This window comes from Misgurnus anguillicaudatus, chromosome 25 (genome assembly GCF_027580225.2).
Source record: "Misgurnus anguillicaudatus chromosome 25, ASM2758022v2, whole genome shotgun sequence".
NCBI classification, from domain to species: Eukaryota; Metazoa; Chordata; class Actinopteri; order Cypriniformes; family Cobitidae; genus Misgurnus; species Misgurnus anguillicaudatus.
This window is the reverse complement of record NC_073361.2, coordinates 20,156,128-20,181,838: the sequence shown is the minus strand read 5'-3', so window position 1 is coordinate 20,181,838 and position 25,711 is coordinate 20,156,128. Positions and strand designations below refer to the sequence as shown.

General features: G+C 35.9%; 1 protein-coding gene across 3 annotated transcripts in view; it reads left to right on the top strand.

Moving 5' to 3' along the window:
• Nucleotides 1–22,202, top strand: part of vipr1b (vasoactive intestinal peptide receptor 1b) — a 118,345-nt gene extending 96,143 nt beyond the window's left edge. For all 3 annotated transcript variants that reach the window (XM_055182247.2, XM_055182249.2, XM_055182246.2), the window contains 8 exons: nucleotides 1,185–1,320; nucleotides 6,626–6,779; nucleotides 6,916–6,976; nucleotides 7,090–7,162; nucleotides 10,358–10,449; nucleotides 17,844–17,973; nucleotides 18,116–18,157; nucleotides 21,418–22,202. In XM_055182247.2, the coding sequence (XP_055038222.2) occupies nucleotides 1,185–1,320; nucleotides 6,626–6,779; nucleotides 6,916–6,976; nucleotides 7,090–7,162; nucleotides 10,358–10,449; nucleotides 17,844–17,973; nucleotides 18,116–18,157; nucleotides 21,418–21,612 (883 nt within the window). In that variant the 3' untranslated portion in view covers nucleotides 21,613–22,202. The remainder of the gene's footprint in view (nucleotides 1–1,184; nucleotides 1,321–6,625; nucleotides 6,780–6,915; nucleotides 6,977–7,089; nucleotides 7,163–10,357; nucleotides 10,450–17,843; nucleotides 17,974–18,115; nucleotides 18,158–21,417) is intronic.
• Nucleotides 22,203–25,711: the final 3,509 nt, after the last annotated feature.

Here is a 25,711-nt window from a genome sequence, read left to right as displayed (position 1 = left end):
CACACTGCATGATGGATTGGCGACAGGGGTCTTCATACTGCATGACTTTACCGTAAGAAGAATCGCCGATAACTTTTTCCCGGTCTGCAAACTACGTCTCACAACCAAACGCACGCGAGAAGTGACGCGAAAGAAACAGTGCGAGGTCACGCATGCCAGACCGGAGTTCTCACGTGAGACTGGGATTATTATTAAAAATAGTCACCCGCAAGAAGTTTACCATACAAATTGCATGTGCGCTCATTTGCAGCAGAAAGAAGAAGAAATAAAAATTATGAATGAGGAAATGTTTGGAGAGGCTCCTCCCCGAACTTCCAGCTGTCCTGTATGTTGCTCTCTCATTGGATGTAGGTCATCGCCGATGTTATTGTCAGTCAAAACACATTTCACACAGAATGATTTTGAATCGCCGACCGGTCCAGATATTTAGCATGCCAAATATCTCACGGGTGTCGGCGACTCGTCGGCGATCCTCTCAGAACGCGTCTTTTATAATTCAGACTGTGTGATTGTCACTCGCGTGCACGAGCATCGATTTGCCTGTGATTTCGGCCATTTGTCGGCGATATCGCAAATCCTGTCGGCGAGTCAAAATCAGGGCTAAAATCGTGCAGTCTGAACTCGGCATAAAGTAAACTAAAGACATGAAGTTTAAGGTGTTTCGTAATATCAGAGTCTCTTCTTAAATAGCAATAAGCCAAGCCTGGATGGGATCTGAACATTAAATTCCGAACATTATTTACTCACCTCTTTGCAGACCCGTGTGACTACTCTTTTTTCCATAAAACGCAAAGGTTGTTATTTTGAAGCATATCCTGGCCACATTATTTCCATATAAGTGAAGTGAATGAGGTCTGCCAGTGTAGTACTGCCTGCCATACCGGTCTAGATAGTATTAAATGAGCGTGTTGAATTGTAAATCCAATTTTGAATTCCCATGCTTACTGTAAGTAGAGACATGTAAAACTAAATAAAAACAGCACAAGAATTATCTGTTTAATAAGGCGCCTACATGGAACAGAAAGCTCAATTAGGATTTAATTTGTAGCGTAATTATCCGTCATTTTTCTGCCATTAGTTCCAAGGACAGGGTGTAATTAGGGGGCAGGGGATTTATCAGGCTTAATATATTATAGATTCAGCGTGTCAGTATGTGTGGATAACAATTCCCTGTATTCCCACAGGAAACTGCACTGCACGCGGAATTACATCCACATACACCTGTTTGTGTCCTTCATCCTGAAAGCCATTTCTGTGCTTGTCAAAGACGTGGTCTTGTTTGATGTCATTCAAGAATCTGACACCTGCTCTACTGGATCTGTAAGTTTATTAATGCCTGTATTGATGAACGAATATACATTGAATAATCTATAATTATTTCTTTATTGAAAATGACAGCAAAACAAAAACATTTTAAAAATCATCATACAATACAACTTTTTTTTTCAAAAGTCAAAAGCGGAGTGCAAAAGTCTGTTCTATCTGATCAGGTTTACATGTTTTCATATACATATATAGTATAGTCTGTTTAAAGTATGTAGTAGCACCCCATATTGTTACAGTACATCTGCAGCCGTGTGCACAACTTCAAATTGTTTGAAAAGGTGAAAAATTCACTCACCTCTGTTTGAACCAGCTTACCAAAGTGATTGTACCTTTCATTCTGGATGGCATTTACTTCCCACTATTATTGTTGTAGACCCTCAAAAACAGCATTCACTGTTAGAAAATCACAAGTTGCGGTGCCAATTTTGGGTCATTTTACACCACAGGATATTTCTTTTGTGTTTTACACGACATCAGGAATTTATTTTACCAGCACTAACCAGCTTAAACCAGCGTGGACATTCATGCACGGAAGGCAGAGAGCTTGAGGTTACAAATTACAAAATAAGATTTTAAAGCACTTAAAAAGCAGGGTGCATGATTTTTTAAAAACACTTTGGAAAAGGGAGTCGGGCCAACTACCAAAACACACTTGTAGCCAATCAGCAAGGGGCGTGTCTACTAACCAACATCGTTGCCTGGGTTGTGTATGTCTACCCAGTCTCACAAAATTACGTAACTATAGGCACATAATTTTTTATTCTTTTTCGTGATACTGTCACGAATTTCTGCGTTTTTTGTGATCGTATCACAAATTTCTGTTTATGTGACATTGTCACGTAGTGGTTACTCAACGGCTTTTTCCCATTTTCGCTTCGGTTTAGGGTCAGATCCGGTTTAGGGAAACCATCCTTCATTTGATCTGATGATCATTTAACAAAAATGCGTACGTGTGATTCATAAACCGAACGTACGCGCAGAAAACGCGCGTACCCCTTTCAAATCTATAAATCGCAAATGAACTTATATAAACTTATATAAACCATGCGTAATTAATGTCAGACATATAAAAGAGCACTTGTCAATGTTTAAACCCAATTTCAAACAGCAAGAATGGCTTATATTTCCAAAAACCTGCAGCAATCGGACAAGCAAAAGTGCGTACCTCTGCTTAGACCCTGACGTGGGGCTAAGCACTTTTCCACGTCAAAGACAGTTTTTATAAATATGTACTTTGCCGTGGATTTTTGCCAATGCACACTTTACGATCAAATCTGTGCGTACGCACGCTTTATAAGTGAGGCCCCTGGTGTTTGCGTTAGGATGTCACTTTAAATATTTGTTTATAAAAAAAATCAAATTTTTTTAATTTTTCCTAAATTTTAAACTATTGTCGCCTGCCGTTAGGGTTAGAGTTGGGTTTGGATAAGGATGTAATTTTATGCAAATCTAACCCTAAACCGAAGCGACAATGGTAAGAAAATAGAAAAAACAGTTGAGTAACCAAAACGTGACAATGACACATGAACAGAGATTTGTGATACGGTCACGAAGAAACGCGGAAATTCATTACAGTATCACGAAAAAGAATAAAAAAATTACGTGTAGGTACGTAATTTCGTGAGACTGGGCTGTGTTTGTGTGGGGCGGGTCTATCAAAAGTTTAGGTTGATTTCAAATGTCAACATTGGCTTTCAGAGATCATGCACCCCGCCTTTAACTGACTCTGTCCCATATATGGGACACCAGAGTTTATTTCAGTATTTTGCATGTTAATTCTTATCTTATTGTGAGAAACTCTATATTCTAGAATATATATTTTATCAAAAGTTTTATAAAAAAATGTGGTTTTCCATCTAGACCTGTACCATAATAATTTAGCATTATGTAGACGTACGTTTGTCTAAGCTGATGTTTCTGAGAGAACATTTTATAAAAATCACTTTGTATACAAGCAGCAATGTTTGGCAGGCCATCTGGATCTTTAACATAATTGGCAGGCTGATGGTTATCATGCAGCGGTCTTGTTGGCCATTTGACCACTGATTAAAAAATGAGCCTGAATGTCTTCATAAACACGTGGCTTCTTATCACAGTATGAAGTGACCCTGCTGCTAGGCTAAAGTGTTCAGCTGTACAATTTTTCTGCTCTTTTCTGTGTATGTCTAATCTGATGTCAAATCTGTGAACTTTCATATCCAGGTTATGTGTCAAGCTGTCTTATTAACCTTTTTTACACTTTTAAATAGCAATACGGCCACAGGGAAAAGCCTCATGACTGATTGCCAGAAAACAGCATTGTAAAATAAAATTAGTTTCAGCGGTTTTATATATGATCCATAATAAATGCATGATAAAAAGCTGGAGTATGTGCTTGTTAGCCATTTGTGTGGCCGGGCCTGCGGCAAAAGCTTTCAATCTATTTTTGGGACTGTGCACCCTGAGCAAGAGGTTGCGGCTCTCAGAGTAATTTTGGATGATTTGTGCACATTACAACTATGAGCCGGATCCATTCATCCCGCGCTGCCTCATTTTATACGCCCGTAAGCAAAAAGCATCATTCAGTGCATTCTGCCGTCTAAACTGTCGATTGCTTTATCCACCCAATTCTTTTCTTCTGCCTGTAAGGCATGTGCTCTCATTTGAAGAGCGTTGCAGTGAGTCTTAGATGTGTGAATCTTTCTCTGATCCTCAGATCACAGAGATCAGGGAGGCTGAGAGTTTTACTGGAGATTTACTGCGTGTAGATCACTCTTTGTAAACAAAAATGGCTTTAACAGTTCAGATCCTTTTTTATTGGCGTATTAAACTTTTATTTTGTCTTAATATAGCCATTCTTGCCAAATCTAGCAACAAAAATCTAGTAGCTCATAATTTAGTTTTTCTTTATGCAGATGCACTTCTTTATGTGTCTTTTAAAGAAATGTTTACATGTAATGTTAATGGTAACAAATAAGTGGAAATCCAGGTTAAATTAGAGGGATCAAAGTTTGATTTCACATTGATTTCAATCTTTGACATTACCTTACTTAATCAATGACTTTAGCTGGGTTTTCACAGACTAGGTCACAACTGACATGTATTGTTGTGAGAGTGGCCTTTTATTGTGGCCAGCCTAAGGCTCACCTGTGCAATAATCCTCCTGTTTAATCACCATCTTGATATGCCACACCTGTCAGGTGGATAGATTATCTCGTCTTCGTGGTTGAACCGATTATCTTAACAGATTTTCCTGTGGTGCGCGGTGCGTTAAGAGTGTATGATTGAATATTTACAATCAGAAATCTTGTTATGTGGGGGGAAACCCTGAGGACAACGCACACATGCACTGTTGATTGTCACGTGAAATGAAACGATACTAAATCAAAAAGCGAGCAGATGAAAGATTTGCCATGTTTGTTTACTGTGAAGTCACGTTTGGACACAAGAAAGATCTCTGCAAGATTTCCTGTGTTCTCAGCTGAGCCTCGCGTTGTTTGTGAAGTTAATCTGATGGTGGGTGGTGTGCTGTCATGACCACATAGCGACACTCCACACACTATACTGTAGCAACAAACCAGACTGATCTCACGGAAAGTCGAATGAGCATGAAGGTTTTTTTTCTTTTTTTATATTTTATTGAAAGTTTTCACATTATACAAAAGAAAAGAGCATAAGAAAGGTTCTTAATAAAATTATAAATAAAAGATAGACATATACCCCAGAAAACATACAGTTTTGAGACGAATGTCTTTTTCGTGTAACTCGCACAAATTTCTATAAAAAGTTTTTTGTGCCTTGCACGACTTTCTTTTTCGTGTCATTTTATTTATTGTTTTCTTATTGTTTTTTCCTATTTTCTTACCATTGTCGCTTGGGATTGGAGTTAGAATCACTTTCTGTTACATTTTTAGACATCCTAACTCTAACCCCAACTTCAAGCGAGAATAGTTTTAAAAGCGGAAGAAAAACATGTAGAAACCAATACATAAAAGTAGACCTAAATCTAACCCAAGCGACAATGATTTAATACATAATACATAAAATGACACAAAAAAAGTTGTGCCATGGACACGAAAAACTATACTATATAACTGTATAGAAATATGTGCTGAATGACATGAAAAAGACATTCGTGCTGAAGGCACGAAAAAAAACTGAATTTCGTGACTATAACACGACCTGCTGTGAGATCATGTTGGAACAAACGTGTTAAAAACGTCGATTTTTTAAAAATCATGTTTGTGGTCTCTCACATTTTGAAAATCTGCTAAGATTTAAAAAATCTTTTGGTGTGTGTGTGTGTATTGTTTGTATTTATTATATTGTTTAATTAAAAAGTATTAACAGTATTTCCAGGTAGTTTGGACTGTTTCATAAATTAAATGATGATTTTGTTTATATTTAATAATTAGATTTCAGGAGTCATTATTAATTCATTTGCTTCTGGAGTCGGATGGCTTGGCATTTTCAGCGTGATGCTTGTATGTTTGCTTGGTTTTCCCTTTTTGCTTCCACCCCCATGCGTGTCTGCTTTCGTTCGAGTGGCTTTGTCTCACAGTTATTTGTTTATAGTTCTCCTGCAGTCTACCTGCCATGTCTCAGTTACCTTCCCTCAACAAACCTGTCTCTGCCTCCCACCCGTTTTTACCCAAATAGCACAGCTACCCTCACGAAAGCCCTCTTTGGGGTTCTGCTCTCTGCCTTTATCTGTCCCCATTAAAAAACTCAAATAAGACTATCAAAGGTCATTAAAAGGTCTAAATGTATGGTTAGGCTGAGTGTTATTAAAACGAACAACTGAAAGCTTTTATTGTCATTGTATATCTCTGTGTACAACAAAATTAGTAAGTGTTGGTGAAAAGACAAAGATGTGAAATCCAGGCTGAAGTCTTATAAGCTAATTATGAGATTAGAAGCATCAGAGTTTGATTTCACATCGATCTTTCACATGGTCTAATATCAAGATTATATTTTTCACAGAACAGTTAATTTGGAAGTGGACATAAGATTAAATTAGCTTGATACCTTCATAAAATCTGATTAAATTAAACACTGAACCAACCTTCACTCACTTATGTTTACAGAGACTGTCAGTATGTTAAAGTTAATGCTGAATGAGATTACGGTGTCTCTATCAATAGTGCCGTTGGTATTCGACAAATGGGTTTCATCTTCATGAAAAACATTTGCATGCATCCCCTACTATAACAAGACTGTAATTTGCCATTATCATTGCTGTAAATGTCAAGAGGTCCCTGCACTTTTACAAGATGAGCCCTCAAGGGTCATTTCCATTTCCCTTTCTTTTCATTTTCAGGTTGGCTGTAAAGCTGTGATCGTCTTCTTCCAGTATTGCATTATGGCGAGTTTCTTCTGGCTCCTGGTGGAAGGTCTCTATCTTCATGCTTTATTGGCCGTCTCCTTCTTCTCGGAGAGGAAGTACTTCTGGTGGTACATTTTGATCGGTTGGGGTAGGTGTCATAGCAATTAGGCCTACACAAGTTATTTTATTAACCTTCCTATTGATTTTTTTTGGTTAGGCAGCCATGTAAAGTGGTAGCCACTAATGTACAGACTGAAATACTTTCTCATTTCACCTCACTACAGGAGGTCCAGCGATTTTCATTACGGCTTGGAGTTTTGCCAAGGCTTACTTCGACGATATGGGGTATGATAAACACAATGCTCTTTGTCTAAATAATGCATTTTGTTATATGACGTGAAATATTTAGCTGTGATCAGATGAAATGTATACATAAACATGACATTTTTGTTTACCAGATGCTGGGATATAATTGAGAATTCTGACCCATTCTGGTGGATCATCAAAACTCCGATATTAGCCTCAATCCTGGTGAGAGGATGTTTCTCTACTAGAGTAAACTGTCAGGATTTTTGTTTTCTTTTCAAAAATGGTCCCAAGTTGTCACTAGGGTAGTTCCCATTTAAAAAGATCCTTATATGTATCATTTAGGTACAAATGAAGAGTTTGGTTCCAAACGCGATAATCGGATACAAGTTGGGTATTTTACACTTAAAGCCCTGTTTTCAGATTGTTTATGATGAAATAGAACGGTTTTGACTGAAATTTGGACATATGCTGCTGGCCCGAGAATTTTCAGTTTCCCCCACCCTCACAATGGCTGCATAGGTGCACTGGAACAATCCTTCCTAAAATGCATTAAACTTTTGTTTACAAAGACGTGAAACTCACCGAGTGGTCAGGGGTGTTCACTGATATGCTCACACAAAAATCACTGCAAAAGATGCTTTCCAACAGGTGTTTTAGCATTCGTTGTAAACTTGTGGACCTATTTTTCCAAACGCCTTACACCTGTACATTCTTCCGCTGAGAGCTTTAAACACTCCAGCCCAGTTTGTGGCGATAATCCGCCTTTGCCAATTGCAAGAATACAAACAACTCCATTTCCGTTCCCGGCGGCGGAGTAATACCGTACCTCACAGCACATCTATACAAGTCAATAGATTTGGACAAAAACTACAATAAAAACTGTTGGAAGGCATCTTTTGCGGTGGTTTTTGTGTGAGCATATCAGTGAACACCCCTGACCACTCAGTGAGTTTCACGTCTTTGTAAACGAAAGTTTAATGCATTTTAGGAAGGATTGTTCCAGTACGCCACTGTGAGAGTGGGGGGGGATACCACAGAAACCGAAAATTCTCGGGCCAGCACCAGCATATGTCCAAATTTCAGTCAAAACCGTTCTATTTCATCATAAACAATCTGAAAACAGAGCTTTAAGGGGCTGGACACACCAAAACTTTGAAACGCGGCTGAAAACGCCGAATGCCAGCTGTTTTTCAGCCGAGCGCTTAGGTAGCTCTGATACTTGAGCTGTGAGCCGGTTGGTTGCTGTGGTAATGTCCCACCCCTCCTCCATTGTGATTGGATGGCCCTGTGCGAACTGACATTGACGAGTGCAGCTTTTCACTCAAAGTTGAATCTCTTTCAACTCTCGACGCTCTGCGCCGAGCTGGGAAAAATCGCCGAGCACCGGTTTTCAGCGTGGAAAAAAATGCTAGCTGCTGGCTTTTTTGAAAAATGTAGAGCTTCCATTGAAAACAATTGAAAGCATGCGCCGGCAGCGGGCGTAAAAGCGTTGGTGTGCACGCCCCCTAAGTGTAAAATACCGAACTTGTCCTTTAAAAAAATAGTTACAGCCAAAATCAGTATTGTATCTGGTCAGTATTAAAAAGTACATTCTTCATTTTACGCAAAATACAATATCCGCTGTGTTATTTTGTCATCTTTTCCCCCTTTATTCCCAAAACGCTATAAACGCCAGTCCTCCTTCTTTGCAGAATGCAATAAATCCGCGTAACCAATCACAGCGCACCATTCGCATTATAATGTCAGCGCTTTGAATATACACTGAATCCTAATTTTCCTCATCTACTTTGTACTTCTTGATCAACAAACAAACAAAAACAAAGTAATACTTTTGATGGCATTGATAAACCTGTGATGGTTTTCTTTGATGGAGAAGAAACGTGAGCCATCAAAATGTAACAATTTACACGAGAGGCAAAGGACAAATGACGGCTGTTGTTGGTCTCACACACAGCATCAAGCTTCTGTCATGCTAACACAATGACCCCAGCAAATCTTATGAAAAACTTTCCATTATTTCACTCAAAGGCAAGCAGGACCAAAACATTTTACAGCTGATCGCTGTCAAAAAAGTTCAGCAATGTCCCAAGGATGACAGCAGCAATGACAGTGTTCTTAATATGACAAAGTAAGTGTTTTGCTTAATGCCATTAATGTTTATTTTTTATCAGTGTATTACACCAGTCAACTAAATGAATATAACATGTCAAAGATGAATGCACATTTATACATTGATTCAATATATTTATTGCATTTTGCGTAAAAAAACAGTTTTTATAATAAATCTTTGAAAATCAAATTATGGTTTTGAATTTTTAATGTTATTATAACCTAAAGATGCTATGTGAAAGTTTGTAACAAAAAATAGTGGTTTTCATCTTGTCACTTTCTTGGTATAAAAAACACATTTTTACCGAAATTAGTTAAAAAGGATTTATTGCGTTTTGGAACCAAACTCTTCAAATATGTATACATTCGGTACCTATATGTATCTTTGAGGTACTAATATAGACTCTTTGGATGCAGCACGGACCATTTTTAACTATTTTTTTCTGACAGTGTATCTGGCATGTCAGTATTAATACTATTAAATAAGGCTGCAATTTTACATTATGTTCATTGTCACTCATGGTCACCATGGAGACTAGTTTACAATCTGATGACTGCTACTGCAGTCTCTCTGTTGTTTAAGTACTGCATATTTTGTGCATAATTATATATATATAAACCCAGCCTGTGAAAACCAAGTCATTTTGTGTTTTCTACTGTACATAAACTCATCCTACATCATGTAAAGAACAGTCTGTGAATATAACCTTAATATCTTTCATATTGACTGAGTAAGGTCATGTCAAAGATTAAAATCAAACTTGAATGCTCCTAACAGAATTAGATTGCCTATTTGACGTATGCTGCCGGATTAATCCAGTGATTAAATTCAGGATTGATCAAGTACTGTACATAATATATCAATTATGACTAAAAGTTGTGTAATACTTTTACAGAGAGAAAGAGAGGAAATTTGTCCCTCTTATCAATTGTTTTTGTGTATTTTATGTTGATTTACTATCTTTGGCTGAAATACTGAAGCACTTCTTGTCGACCGCTACATACACACACACGCTTAAATCAACAGAAAGCTTTTACATACGCAGGCCTTGCTTGTTTTTGTTAGTCAGAAAGTACACATTCGGTACATCCATCTCATCTACTTAGAGTTAATATCATTTGTCTCGCTGCAGTCTTTAGGTCGTGTTTCTGTTCTGTGCCTTTGTTAATAGATTTGTTCCTGAGTTTTAATAAATACGCTGCTTCGGCTCCATTAACCTCGTGACCCTTCAGTGATTTCTGTAATCTATGCTGTATTGTGACATCAAGATCCGCTGTTTTGTTTTTGTGTTTGTCCACCGACAATAGATGAACTTCATCCTGTTCATCTGTATCATTCGCATACTACGCCAGAAGATCAACTGTCCCGACATCGGACGAAATGAATCCAATCAATATTCGTAAGTATTTGATACTCAATTCAAAGAGGTTTGTGCATTTAAATAAACTGTGTGGTTTGCTATTCTTAATCTTTTTGCTTGAGAAGACTGAGAAGCTTTTGGTTTACAGGCTGGTTTAAGCTTAAAATTGCGCTTTAGGAAATGCTGGGTTATGGGTTATTTTCAACGCAGCATTGGATCAAAAATGGACATGCTGTAGCCAGCAGCTGTGTTAAATTAACCTAGAAAATGTTTGGTGATACTTTACTTAAAGGGGTGTGCATAAGACGTGTAATGTCAATTAACATCAAGGAGATTTTATGCATATTTATGACAACTGTCTTTTAGTGTCATGTGTTCAATTATGTGATTTTTAATACAAAGATGACATTGTTTGAGATGTATTTGTAATGACAACTTGACATAAACAATACAAAACAATACATCATAACTTGTCATAAATCTGTCATAAACATGACATAGCAGAACAATTATCAAACTTAAGAAATCTAACTTTATAGCTTAATATTACATTAAACTGTCATTTAAATGTCATTAAGTTTTAATCCTTTGTCATATAGTTTTATAACAGCATCATAAATATTTTTCTTAACCTCAACTACAGTGGTAAAATATTTACCTGTCATTAAAATGTCATTAAATGTTAATACTATGTCAAAAAATTTAAATACCTTAACAAAATGCAACAGCACGTCAAAAGATTATACTTTATGTGCACAATACAGCATCTGAATACACAGAACTATATGCAAGATAATCGCCGTCATTTATAAAGAAGATCGCATTTATGTATGAATCAAGATCGTGAGTTTATATAAAAAAATGCCTTAACCCTCTGGGGTCCGACCATTTTGGGACACTCTCAGAGGTTCTGACATGCTTTTACATTTGGTCTTTTTTCAGTTGCTTTAAAACATAATAATGGCAAGTGTCTCATACCACTGCGTTCAGCACAAACTGGGCTAAAATATTATATGAGCTACATGTATGTACATGTTTGTATTTTTGAGAGAAAAATGTTTATGCGTGGTTTTTAAAAAAGCAAAATTTTTAAGTCACTGATATAAGTCCACAAAACCCATACTAAACATGTTTTAACAAGACTTTCCTGAACAGAATCCAGTAGTCTAGAGTTTTTTCTGTAAAATGATGTGAAAATCACCCTGTCTACTTATTCACATAAAACAATGTATTGATTTAGAAATTGTAAGACAGTTTTTGTTTAGAGGGGCCGTATGCGAGAAGGATTGATTGACAGCTAGCAAACAAAGGCTCGCATAATGAGCTGCATAATGAGGCAGGAATGTGAGAATGAACTACAGTAAAGAATGTGAGGACAAATGTATATATGTTTGTTTGAGGTTTATTAAGTTAACAATATAATCATAATAGAAATGATGGTCAGTAGGACATTTTAAGTTTATTTGGAAACAAACCCTATTCAAAAACTTTGTATAAACTAAGAAACTGATACACAACAGAGCTGTAAACTTCATGTGGCTCATGTTACCATATAACTTTATGTCCAAAAAGTGTTTTTCCACTTCATAGTTTTGTACTGATGAGAGAGATGCAGACCTCTAAGAGAGTTATAAACAGCTGTTAGCATAAATTGTCCACAGAAATACCCTTGCATATATAACTGATGGGTAAATATCACTGATACTACATTCATAAACTATCTTGTACATAAACTTAATCTCAGATAAACATCTGCAGCAATTAGTTATATAAAAAGCTGTTTTCAGATGACTGTTTTCAGATGCCCATCCCCTTATCGTCTAGCTTCTGTTTTAAACGTGTTTCTGTAAGCGCGTATGAACTTTAAAAACACATCGCATGTGCGCGAGCTCGCGTCTCCGTGCAGCGCTCATAAAAACGGTGTCTCGTGTAAAGCGCAATGTATGGAATTCCCTTGCATGTGAACAATATTGAATAATTTTACAGCAAATCCCGCAGTGCAACATTACTCAAAGTTGCCACGAAGGATACGAACGTGAATAACTGTGTCTAACACTGTACAGCATGTAACAGATATCCGCCATTACGGAAGTCACGCGGATTTGTTTGTAAATAAGCATGTAAACATGGAATCATATTACAGCACACACTTAAAAGATACAGCAGTTCAGGCTTACTGAAAGTTGCCATGAAGGATACGAAAGTGAATAACTGTGTTTAACACTGTTACAGCATGCAACAGTGAAATCCGCCATTACGTGTTTGTAAACAATGCGAACGTTTTTTTAATCCGAAGCGTGCAGTCTGATGAGGTTGCTTTATGTTACTGTATGTAGGCTGAACTGCACAAGCCATGAGCATATTAAGTTACATGATAGCAAATATAAATGGTATAAATTAACTGTTAACGTTACTTACTTCTAATCCAGCAGTGCCTTCTCCATTGTTCTTCTAAGGTAACTTTAAAGATAAATGCTTCTCTTCCTCAATGTCCAGACATAAATGAAGATATTCCTCACAAAGTTTATCTCCCAAACATGCGGTAAAGTCTTTAAATCTGATCAAACTTTACGCTTTGCTTGTTATGGTTTGAACAGCTTGTGTCTTCATTACCATGTCAACAGCTGTGGGCGTGACCGAATTAAAGATAATGAAGTCAGCCAGGAAAAACGGTACTCTCTTTACTTCAATGCAGATTACATAAACAGGCATTATTTGTTTTCGATTATATTTAGCTTGTTTGAAAGTAGACATTTCAGGCTTTCTTTTGATATGTGTATCATGCGCGTGTGACGAGTATTCGCGGAGTTTCAATTGATTTTTGTAACGTGTTTTGAGAGACAGCTGGCGGAGACAGAAATGTCTGGATGCAAACCCTGTTTATTTTCTTTATTTGACAAAAACACAACGATCTGTTGTTATTGTGAATGAACACATATTAAAGAAGACCCTTTACCGCTTCAAATGATGTCAAACACGTAAGTGTATGATTATTAATGATGGAGTGTTTTAAGTTGATTCTGCCATGATAAGGGAAAAACACGTCAAAACGCGGCGCCGCGTTTTTGGACCCCAGGGGGTTAAACAGGAATCGAACCGGGGTCGCCCGTGTCATAGGTCTGTGACACTAACACGGTGCCACAGAGTCACATAATAGAAGTTGCTCTCTACACTCCTTAAGTAGCCTCCAGCAAAATTCACGTGAATAAAAAATTGTGTGGAGGAAGTGACGTATGCCGTAAAGCAGTCGAATTTTGTAGTTTTTTTGTGCTCTGGTTACTACCAGAAACCCTAAGTTTTAAAGAACGAGTAAAAGCGATACAGACCCCGTCAGGCTATGGTAGACTTGTCATTCAACCTATTTAAAGTCGATGTACAATCACAAGCATCTTGAAAATTGATTATGAAGGTTGAAATATTACATGGTGTCGCCTTAACACTTAATGACATTTTAATGTCAAATTATATTTTTACCACTGTAGTTGAGGTCAAGAAAAATATTCATGATGCTGTTATTAAACTACATGACAGTGTATTAACACTTAATGACATTTTAATGTCAAATTATATTTGTACCACTGTAGTTGAGGTCAAGAAAAATATTCATGACGCTGTTATTAAACTACATGACAGTGTATTAACACTTAATGACATTTTAATGTCAAATTATATTTGTACCACTGTAGTTGAGGTCAAGAAAAATATTCATGATGCTGTTATAAAACTACATGACAGTGTATTAACACTTAATGACATTTTAATGTCAAATTATATTTGTACCACTGTAGTTGAGGTCAAGAAAAATATTCATGACGCTGTTATTAAACTACATGACAGTGTATTAACACTTAATGACATTTTAATGTCAAATTATATTTGTACCACTGTAGTTGAGGTCAAGAAAAATATTCATGATGCTGTTATTAAACTACATGACAGTGTATTAACACTTAATGACATTTTAATGTCAAATTATATTTGTACTACTGTAGTTGAGGTCAAGAAAAATATTCATGATGCTGTTATTAAACTACATGACAGTGTATTAACACTTAATGACATTTTAATGTCAAATTATATTTGTACTACTGTAGTTGAGGTCAAGAAAAATATTCATGATGCTGTTATTAAACTACATGACAGTGTATTAACACTTAATGACATTTTAATGTCAAATTATATTTGTACTACTGTAGTTGAGGTCAAGAAAAATATTCATGATGCTGTTATTAAACTACATGACAGTGTATTAACACTTAATGACATTTTAATGTCAAATTATATTTGTACCACTGTAGTTGAGGTCAAGAAAAATATTCATGATGCTGTTATTAAACTACATGACAGTGTATTAACACTTAATGACATTTTAATGTCAAATTATATTTGTACAACTGTAGTTGAGGTCAAGAAAAATATTCATGATGCTGTTATTAAACTACATGACAGTGTATTAACACTTAATGACATTTTAATGTCAAATTATATTTGTACAACTGTAGTTGAGGTCAAGAAAAATATTCATGATGCTGTTATTAAACTACATGACAGTGTATTAACACTTAATGACATTTTAATGTCAAATTATATTTGTACCACTGTAGTTGAGGTCAAGAAAAATATTCATGATGCTGTTATAAAACATATATGACAGAGTATTAACGTAATGACATTTTAGTGACAAATTAGATTTGTAACACTGGTAAAAAGTGGTCAGTTATGTTGTCTTGGTAATGTCAAGTTGTCATGACATGTTATGATGTCATAGCAAAGACATCCTAAACAATGTAATCTATGCATTAAAAATGACATAATTCAAGAATGACACTTGACAGTTGTCATAAACGTGCATAAAATCTCTTTCATGTTCATGGGACGTGCTACCCAGTCTCACAAAATTATGTACGTATGGTCACGTAATTTTTAAAATCTTTTTCGTGATACTGTCTGTCACGAATTTCCACGAATTTCACGTACTGGTTACTCAACTGCTTTTTCCTATTTTCAGACCGTTGTCGCTTTGGTTTAGGGTTAGATTTGGTGTTTGCGTTAGGATGTCACTTTAAGTATTGGTTTATAAAAAAAATTCTGATAATTTTTTTTTATTTCCTCATTTTTAAACCAATGTCGCCTGGTGTTAGGGTTAGAGTTGAGTTTGGGTAAGGATGTCATTTTATGTAAATCTAACCCTAAACCGGAGCGACAATGGTAAGAAAATAGGACAAAACAGTTGAGTAACCAATATGTGACAATGACACAAAAACAGAAATTTGTGATATGATTACGAAAAAACGCGGAAATTCTTGACAGTATCACTAAGAAGAATAAAAAAATTACGTGACTATAGGTATGTAATTTTTAGGGCTGTCAAAATTAACGCGTTAATAACGCGTTAACGAAAATTCATTTTAACGCCACTAATTTTATTAACGGAGATTAACGCAACGCGCAATTTCTGTTTGACCCTTGGTCCAGCCCATAGTTGAATGAACAGAGACGCAGACAAATGTGACTCTCTCTAAATGAGTAAAAGGTTTTCATAGAAATAAGAACATTAAGCAAATTGTCTACCAAATCCAATGCTCTAAATGCTCGTTGGACATCTGATATGATCTTTATTTATACGTCTGAGAGGTGTAACGTTACCGTCCTCCTAATGCTTAATCTAATACAAAGATGCGTCTCAATTCATTTTGGTTTCGCTTTTATGCATGACTTAGAAAATAGACTGCAGGACTTGCTTGATGTTAAAAGAGTCATTAAGAGAGATAAAGTTCGGTACCTGATTAATGTTAAAGAGTTATTAAGAGCGACAAGACTCAAAAGCGATCCCCTCACGCTGACTGACTGATATCTGAAGCGCGTGCACACAGACGCGCGAGTGCGCGACCCGGATATATAGACATCTACACAAAATTACAGTTTTACAAATATCTGTTTTGATAAGAATTCACGCAGGTAGGCTTTATAATCTGTTATGTTTTAAGTAAATGTTTGGTTAACTGTTGGGTAAAACTATCTGATGTGTAACATTATATTAGACCACTTAGATTTTAAGCAGTCTGTCTCAATGTCAATCAAACAAAAGGAAAAAAAGTTGAACATACATTGATGATGTTTTTGCTTTGTGTGTGCTAAATCTATTAGTTTTACCAGTGATTTTAAGGTATTGATGTGGTAATATAATGTATGGATGTGGAAATGTTTGTGGTAATTTGACTTTCAACTTCAAACACGTGTAGTTCTGTCATATTTTGTTATATTTCAACAAATCATGCATTGTTCTATGTTTTAATAGAGAATGTCAAAATATGAACAACTATTTTTTAAAAATTTACTAATTCCGACTCAACTTGCCAGCACATGTCACAAATGATGCAGCAGCAAACAAAAATGGAGAAAGAAAAATCTTCTGAAAGGAAAATTCATATACAAAACAATGGCTGGTGATTCTGTTAAAATGTAAATAGGCTGTTGTTAACATACATTTGCATAAAGCATCTATATATGTATATATGATTAGAATATTAAAAACCTGAAAAGTGTTAAATTAGGGTAAATTTAGAATGGATAAAAATGTGCGATTAATTTGCGATTAATCGCAGTTAACTCATGAAATCATGCGATTAATCTAGATTAATTTTTTTAATCTATTGACAGCCCTAGTAATTTTGTGAGACTGGACTGGGACGTGTCATGTCAGTCTTATTCACACCCCTTCAAGTAAAGTGTTACCAAATGTTTATATTTTTTACCCAATAATAGGTTAAAACAACCCAGCATTTTGTGTTGAAACAACTAGCAACGAGCGGTTGGGTTCGTCCCTTTTTGACCCAACGCAGCATTTTTAGAGTACTGTATGAGTTAGGTTAAGAATGTGTTAGACATACCAGCATTTAAAACACAACATATGCTGGAGACCAAGTGTTTGTCTTTTCAGGAGAGTCGTTTTTCAGCCTTTGGATGTTATATGTTTGCTTTGGCCATTTACTATGAGTTGATGCAGTGTGGTGGACACACACTTGGACAGGACAGTCTCGAGGGGTACATAAGAAACATTTTAGCTTATGTCATTTTAACCCAGCCATAAAATAAGAGGACATTTTAGCCGATCTCCAGCAGCGAGTTAGAGCCCACTGCACTACAATCTCATCATCTGAAATGTCACTGCTTCCGCCCGCCCCAAGTTCGGATGATTTAATGTCCTTTTGTCTTCAAGTAGCTCTCCATAGTGCAGTTCCCACAAAACAAAGAAAAAGCACCTGCAATTTCTATCCAGCATCGCTAATGCTTTTAGCTTTATCATACTACTGTACCTGGTTTTAACTCCATTCATTAAAAAAAACCTATCTGCTGTGTACAGGTTATAAATGACGGCAAAGTCACCCATTAAGGTATTTACTGTATGTTTTTTTCTTCTTGCAATTCTACAGCCGGCTGGCAAAGTCCACGCTGTTGCTGATTCCGCTTTTTGGGATAAACTTCATCATATTCGCTTTCATTCCCGAAAACATAAAAACCGAGCTGAGGCTGGTCTTTGACCTGATTCTTGGATCGTTTCAGGTATGTAACTGGATATGTATAAAACAGTTGAGCACAAAAATGTACCTTGGTTTTCATAGACAAGGTCACATTTATATTATACAGACATTTGTCGTGTTTGTGTAAGCCTTTATTTATAACTTATTTTTACCTGTTTTACCAGGGTTTCGTGGTTGCTGTCCTGTACTGTTTCCTGAATGGAGAGGTAAGACAGACACAGCGATAGATGGAGGGATGGATAGACAAACCGTCCGACCAAACATACTTCCTATGATTTATTTAATTTCTTAAAAGCTCAAACCTTGGAAGCTTCTAATTGTCTTCCCTTCTGCTAGCTCACACAGGCTGTAAATAGCTGTAGACATATTGGCAGAGGTGGCCTATTACTTTGATATATGCATTGATGTTCAGAGCATCTGCAGGTCCCTAGCTTTTACAGATTAAATAAAAGAGTCAGGAAAACAGGCATTGCGCCAGGTGCATTGTAATCATTTGATGTGTTTGTGCCCCATGGATGAAGTTTAGCACCGCACAAAACTTAATTCATAAATAAGGCATGGAAGCTCTTACATAATGTTAAACAAGCATTTTCGTATTGCATCCTGTGTGAAATACGACCCAGTTTATGACCCAGAATTACTTTTACTTCCATAATGTGACTTGTTTGAGAGATGTTCAACAAAAACAAAACATAGAACGGCATCTTGTTTTATTTATCTGAAAATTGAAAAGCTGTGTCTGAATGACAGGTGGTTAGAGGAGAGATTGTGGTGAAATAGACTGTAAACCTAGACCAGTTAGAGGAAAGTTGTTGCCTTAAAATATTAATGTGATCTGAAACAAGAGTACATTTAACTTAACATTTCTAGTGATTCCTTAATTCAGCAGGTTTAGTAAACTCCATTTTCAGTTGATTTAACTTGAAATATTTTGTAAAATCAATTGTTCAGTCCAACATCTCCACTTACAGTAGTTAACTGAGTTCAAAGATTTGTAATTTATTTAGATTACTTTTAGTGTTATAATTGGTATTATAACACAAAGTTCATGACTGACTATAAGTCTATTATACAGTGACTTCACAAAATTATAATTTACAACAAAACAGCATTATAAATATAATAGCTTAAACCTCTATGACCCTTTATTAACAAATATTTAAGTAGTTAAAGTTCTTATCAGTTCTTCTGTGAAAAGCATAAAGAATCAAAATATTCAGGCACTAATAAGGATTATGGGTATTCCTTACTACATGTACTGATCATTTTAAGGTTGTTTAACTTGAATGTTTTAGTTTATTGAATTTGATTCGCTTAAAGGTTAAATTAACTAAGATGTTTTAAGCGTATGTCCAAAACTCAAAATATTAAGTGGTGTTTACTTCATTGTTCAAGTAAAGACAATATTTGGGTTAACAGTGTATAGAAATGCGGTAAACATTATAAAAACACATTTTTAATATGCAACAACTGATTGATCACAATAAAACAAGATATGTGTATAAACTTTTCCCTGCCAGCATTTTTTTCTAAGTTGCCAGCCAGCGCCAGCATTTTTCATGATTTTCACAAAAGTTTAATGCCTTCCAGAAAATGTTTTTCTTTAAATGTATAAACATACAATATATCAAATGAAAGAACTGACCTTCTGCTTTCAAAAAAAAAAGTTTCATCCTACCTTCATTAGTTCTCTTTTTATCACCTCTGAAATATGGGTAGGTTTCTTCAAAAACAACAAATTCTGAGCAAAAAGCTCAAATAATTCAATTTTTTTCAATTCAATTGCCTAGGGCGATACTTCCGGGTTTTATAAGTTGAGAAAGATAATAGCGGTATTTCGGATTGCCGGAAATACTTGTCATTGGCAGGGAAGCGTTTTCTCTTAATTGACTCGTCAATGGCGGGGAAAGAGTTAAAAGATTAAACTGGGTATATTTTATGTTGTCTAAAATCATTTCAGTGCTCTTTCTCACATTTAATCACAACACTGTAAACAAAAGTCAGTTCAGTTAATTAGTTAATTCAACTTAAAAATATTAGTTTAAGTCGGAGCCGATGGTGTAGTGGGCAGCGCTCCGACATATGGTGCAAACGCACTTCCGGCGACCCGAGTTCGAATCCCGGCTCAAGGAAATCCTTTGCCGATTCCATACCCCTCTCTCCACCCTCTACTTTTCTCTCGTCTCTCAAACTACTGTCTATCAATAAAGGCAAAAATAAATAAATTATTTTAACACAAAATTGAAATGTATACAATTTTAAAATATAATTAAAAAATCTTTAGTTAAAGTGTAATTAACTAAAACATTTAAGGCAACCAGGTAACTTACCTTTTTAAGTTGAACCAACAAATATTTTAATACAGTAAAATTTTGTATAATTGATAATCACTAGTTCATGGGTCAGTGACAAAAACGGTTTGGCAAGATGAGAAATGCAAAAATCTTAAAAAAAAACTTGTGTTATAAGCATGCATCAGGTTTATTCCAATGCACGTAGTGTATTTATGTTGATTTTCAAAACATTACATTTGCGCCACTTTTATGAAAGTTAAGACTGTTTGGACCTAAAAATGTCAAATGGTGTAACCGCCAATTGTGCCAAAGAATGAGAAATATTAAATATTTTATCCACCTTGATGGCATGTAAGTTTAATCATCAAAAAAAAAAAAAATTTTAAATATCACACGAAAATACATTTTATTAGTTATTATACTAAATGTAAATTTTAATGCGTTTTTGTAATATTTGTCCAGACATATGATGAAAAAGCTCTGTTTTCTAAATAATCTTTGACAAATTATGTAAAAATGTATGTAAACAATCATAGTACACTAAACTAGATGATTATATTTTATTTCACATTTTATGAATATATTTATATACATAGTTAAACCAATTAACACAGACCGGTTATACCACATTGACATTTTTGCAATTATCCCCCAAATATTCTTTCAAAATGAAATAAAACCAGAAATTTTAGACTTGGTCATCAAAAAAAGAGAATTATGCAAGTAATCTGCAAATTTATTTTGAAATTTTAACCCATTTACATTCTATTGAACCATACGGACACAAAATAATTAACGTCACGTCATTGACCCTCATACAACCAATCATGATTATGCCAGAGACTCTTTTGTTTGTTGTATTTTCAGGTGATTTATAAGTATATTTGTGACGCTGTCTGTTAAATCCAGGCTAAAGTCTCATAATCTATTTATGAGATAAGGAGCATTAAAGTTAGATATCAGATATTGATTTCATTGACATGATCTTACTTAGTCAATACTTAAGATATCAATGTTATATTTTCACAGAATGTTCTTTACATTATGTAGGATGAATATGTAGATAGTCAATAAAAAAATTACTTTAGCTGGGTTTTCACAGACTAGGTCACATTTTATGACAGTAATAAAAACCAACCATAACCTAAACCCCTTTTTTATTTATCTCTCAGGTCCAAGGTGAAATCAAGAGAAAATGGAGGCGATGGCACCTCGAAAGGTTTTTGGGTCCTGACACCAAATACCAGCACCCATCCATGGGCAGCAACGGCACCAATTTCAGCACGCAGATCTCCATGTTGACCCGCTGCAGCCCCAAGACTCGACGAACTTCGGCGTGCCAGGATGAAACGTCCATCACTATCTAAATTACAAGGCAGAAAAAATGCTGTATTTTGTCCGTGCGGTATGTCGTCATGCCCGAAATGAGCTTAAGAGGACCAAAGTCATGAAGATCATTCATTGTGTTGTGAAAGTGTTCACCTTATAGAAATCCACTCATTCACTCAGTGTGAACATTGGCTCAGTGCCAACAATCTGACACATGTACAGGCTGTGTTAATACATGCTGTCCTGAAATTAAATTCACCATTAACATAATTTGATGATTGAGATATTTGTTTACAATTGATACATGAAACCGGAGATGTTTTCCTGGAAAGCCGTGAGATGCAGTTTCACACCGACGGCATTTATTGCAGACTTGGCCCTGAGGGGACACGAGTGCAACAGCGTCATCAAGAATGACTGATGATACGGTGTAAGAAAAAGAGGTTAGCGATTCTCTTCCTGGAGTGCTCTTTATGAAACAATATTTTTGCTTATACAGTAAGTTATTAAAAAAACAACCAAAAGTGGATTGTTGAATATCCAATATATGGAGATACACTGTAGAGACCAATTGTGATGTTTCTAAACATGTTGTTCATGTCATTTTTAATGAATTTTCAGACTAGTATGTGCGTGTGTGGGTGCGTGCGTATGTGTGCACAAATGACAGGAATTGGCCCGTTTGAAAGCCGAATGCCCTTCTCTGCACTATCATTTCAGATCAGTCATCCAGCATTGTCAACATTTTGTATGCATGATTGATTCAGTGTCATTGTGCCTTGTATCGCTGTGGGTTTATAGTCGAATTTTAACAATGTGAACAAACACTCCCTTGTGATATCGACAGTGACCTTTGCTGCTATCTACAGCCTCACTGTTTGAGCTTGTAAAAAAAGCATCTTTGAATATTTAATTATTTATCTTAATGACTAGTACAAACAAGTATGTTGAATTGTGGACCAATTCAAGCTAACCGTGGAAGTGGTACTAAAATGACATTCCTTGCTATGTGCTTGCTTATCTCTGTGTAGCATTGGTTTTAAGGAAACCAGAATTTGAAACATGATGAGTTCAGATGCGAAACCCTTTATGCATGTTTTTTTGTAAATTAGCATTTTATCAGCCTCTTATTTTTACGTTTAGTAATTAAATAGCATTGAAAAGGATATTAGTCAGTAATAGAAATGTCTTTTTTTCCCCACAAATGTCACATTTAATAAATTTGTCTTTCACTGCAAAACCCTCTTAGTACATTTTCGGCAAACACCTTCACTTATAAAAAAATCCACTTCTTTGGACAAGACTAAGTAAACAGTTGCTGACTAGAAACAGGTGAAGTACTCACAATGTGTTTTGACCACGGTCATTACGCACGCCATTGTTCATCCAATTCATTTTCTGTGCACTTTAAAGGATTAGTCCATTTTCTTGAGGAAGATCCAGATCGTTTGCTCGCCACCATGTCATCCGGGGTGTTGGTGTCTTTCTTTGTTCAGTGGAGAGGAGGTTGTGTTTTTTGAGGAAAGCTTTCCTGGATTTTTCTCATTTTGATGGACTTTGGTGGACCCCGGCACTTGGCAGTTTTAATGCAGTTTAGAAGTGCGTTTCAGGGGACTCTAAACGATCTTAAACGGGGCATAGGGGTCTTGTCTGGCGAAGCGATTGTCATTTTTGGAAAGAAAAGTTTTAAATATGCACTTTTAAACCAAAACTTTTCTCGTCTTCCTCGGTCATGTGACGCACCAGCGCAACATCACGTAATACGTCATCACGTCAAGAGGTCACGGATGACGTATCGAAACTACGCCCCAATGTTTTACAAGTGTGCAGAAAGAGGACCGTTCCGACTTGTATGTGGAATGATACTAATGAATGTCTTTGTGTCAGTTTATTGTTTAAAATGGTTCACAAATGTGCGTTTAATATATGTAACACGTGACCTTTCCACGTCATTACGCAATAGCGTGGGGAAACGGTGGCTCGTTACACGGCTGGAGGAGGAAAGGTTGTGGTTTGGGGGTGCATGTTTTTTGTTTTTCTTGCCAAGAGTGACGATTGTTTCACTAGATAAGACCATTATGCCTGGTTTGGGATTGTTTAGAGTGTTTTGAAACTGCAATTTTAAACCGCATTAAAACTGTTAAGTGTTGGGGTCCATTAAAATCCATCAAAATTAGAAAAATCCTGAAATGTTTTCATCAAAAAACACAATTTATTCTCGACCGAACAAAGAAAGACATCAACATTTTGGATGACATGGTGGTGGGTAGATTGTCTGGAATTTTTTGGAGAAAATGGACTAATCCTTTAAGGATGCTGCAGAAAAATCGACATGGCATATTTGATAAACGTATAACATGTGCCAAGAGTATTCGGTTAATATCATTATCTCATATTTGACCGAAGTGGTGTTTAGCGTCTTTTGCATCTGCAACTCCTCATATAAAAATTGCTTTTCACCTACAATCATTTCTTTTCACCGAATATGACACTTATTTTGGGGGTGAAGTGTTTCTATAAATCATCCAATTACCATCCCGACTACTGTACATGTAATTCATTGTCAATACTACAGTATTTAGCATTGTTACTATATGGAAACTGTATCATTTCCACTCTTAAGCCAATGGAAACTGAAACAAATTCTTGTGGTTTCGATGTCAAGTAATGTTCAGTGCTTATTCAGCTAGAAGAACTTTAGGATTTATGTACAAGCTGAAAGGAAATGAAGAAAGCGGGGCATGCTGTCACACTAATGTTCCTGTCTCAGAGTGTTGCTTATAGGATTGGACTTGCAACCAATTCCGGGAAGTCCGTAAATCTAAATGGGTCATTGCATAAGAATAACATTGAATCTGGAATGTGTTTTTTCATGTGTTTGTGTGCAGATAGTGTAAAATAATCATGTACAGTCACATCCAATGAAGTAGATGAAGAGAATGTATAGTTGTGAATGCGGGTACATGTCACAAAGATAATACTATTGAAAGATAAATAGATCTAAAATCACTGCCCTGCATCGCGTCTACTGTTTTTTTTTCCATTTTAAATGTGAGTGGCCACATTACCTCTTATCTTTTACAATAAAGAATGTATCTTATTATAAAACTTAAATTAAATGTAATTTGTTTCACTTTCAGTTTAAGTGCTGACAGTGCATACAGGTATGTGAACTTTGTATAGGCGGCTAATTTGTTCAGTTGTGCTGTAAAGGTGGTTTGTTACGATATGTATATTAATTTAGGTGAAGCTTAATGTGTCGGCACACAGCAGAAGAACTGGATGTTTATTAGAACCGTGTCTCTGTGCTGTGAAAAGAATTTGTCTGTACTGCATGCGTAAAATTGTATACCTTGAAGTAATACAATACAGTTCAATTACAATAAAAGCATAACCCAAATTATTTACAGTTACGTGCGTACACATAAATTCACTGAATATTTTTGTATCCACGTTCAAACAAGCTTGATGGTTGTGTATTTTTGTAACATTTTGGATCATTGCTGTTATAATGTTAATGACCAACTATTTAAATAAACAACTTTAACTGTACATCAACATTGCAATGTCATGATAGGAGGGTGATACATTAGACAAGCTATTCAGTTTGGGACTTTAGATGCTTTCATTACAAATAATGTAAAACAGCTGTTGTATAAGGTACAGCGTCTTTTAAGCGGTAATGTTAAAGGGACACTCCACTTTTTTTTGAAAAATGCTCATTTTCCTGCTCCCCTACAGTTAAACATTTATTTTTTACCATTTTGGAATCCATTCAGCTGATCTCTGGGTCTGGCGCTAGCACTTTTAGCATAGCTTAGCATAATTCATTGAATCTGATTAGACCATTAGCATCGCGCTAAAAAATAACCAAAGAGTTTCAGTATTTTTTCTATTTAAAACTCTTCTGTAGTTACATTGTGTACTAAGACTGACAAAAAATTAAAAGTTGCGATTTTCTAAGCAGATATGGCTAGGAACTATACTCAAATTCTGGTGTAATAATCAAGGACTTTGCTGGCGTAACATGGCTACAGCAGGCACATTGATATTACTCACTGCCCGAAAATAGTCCCCAGCTATTGAACGTTACACTCTAAGGAACAAGCGGTGCTATATGGCACCAAAACTGTTGCT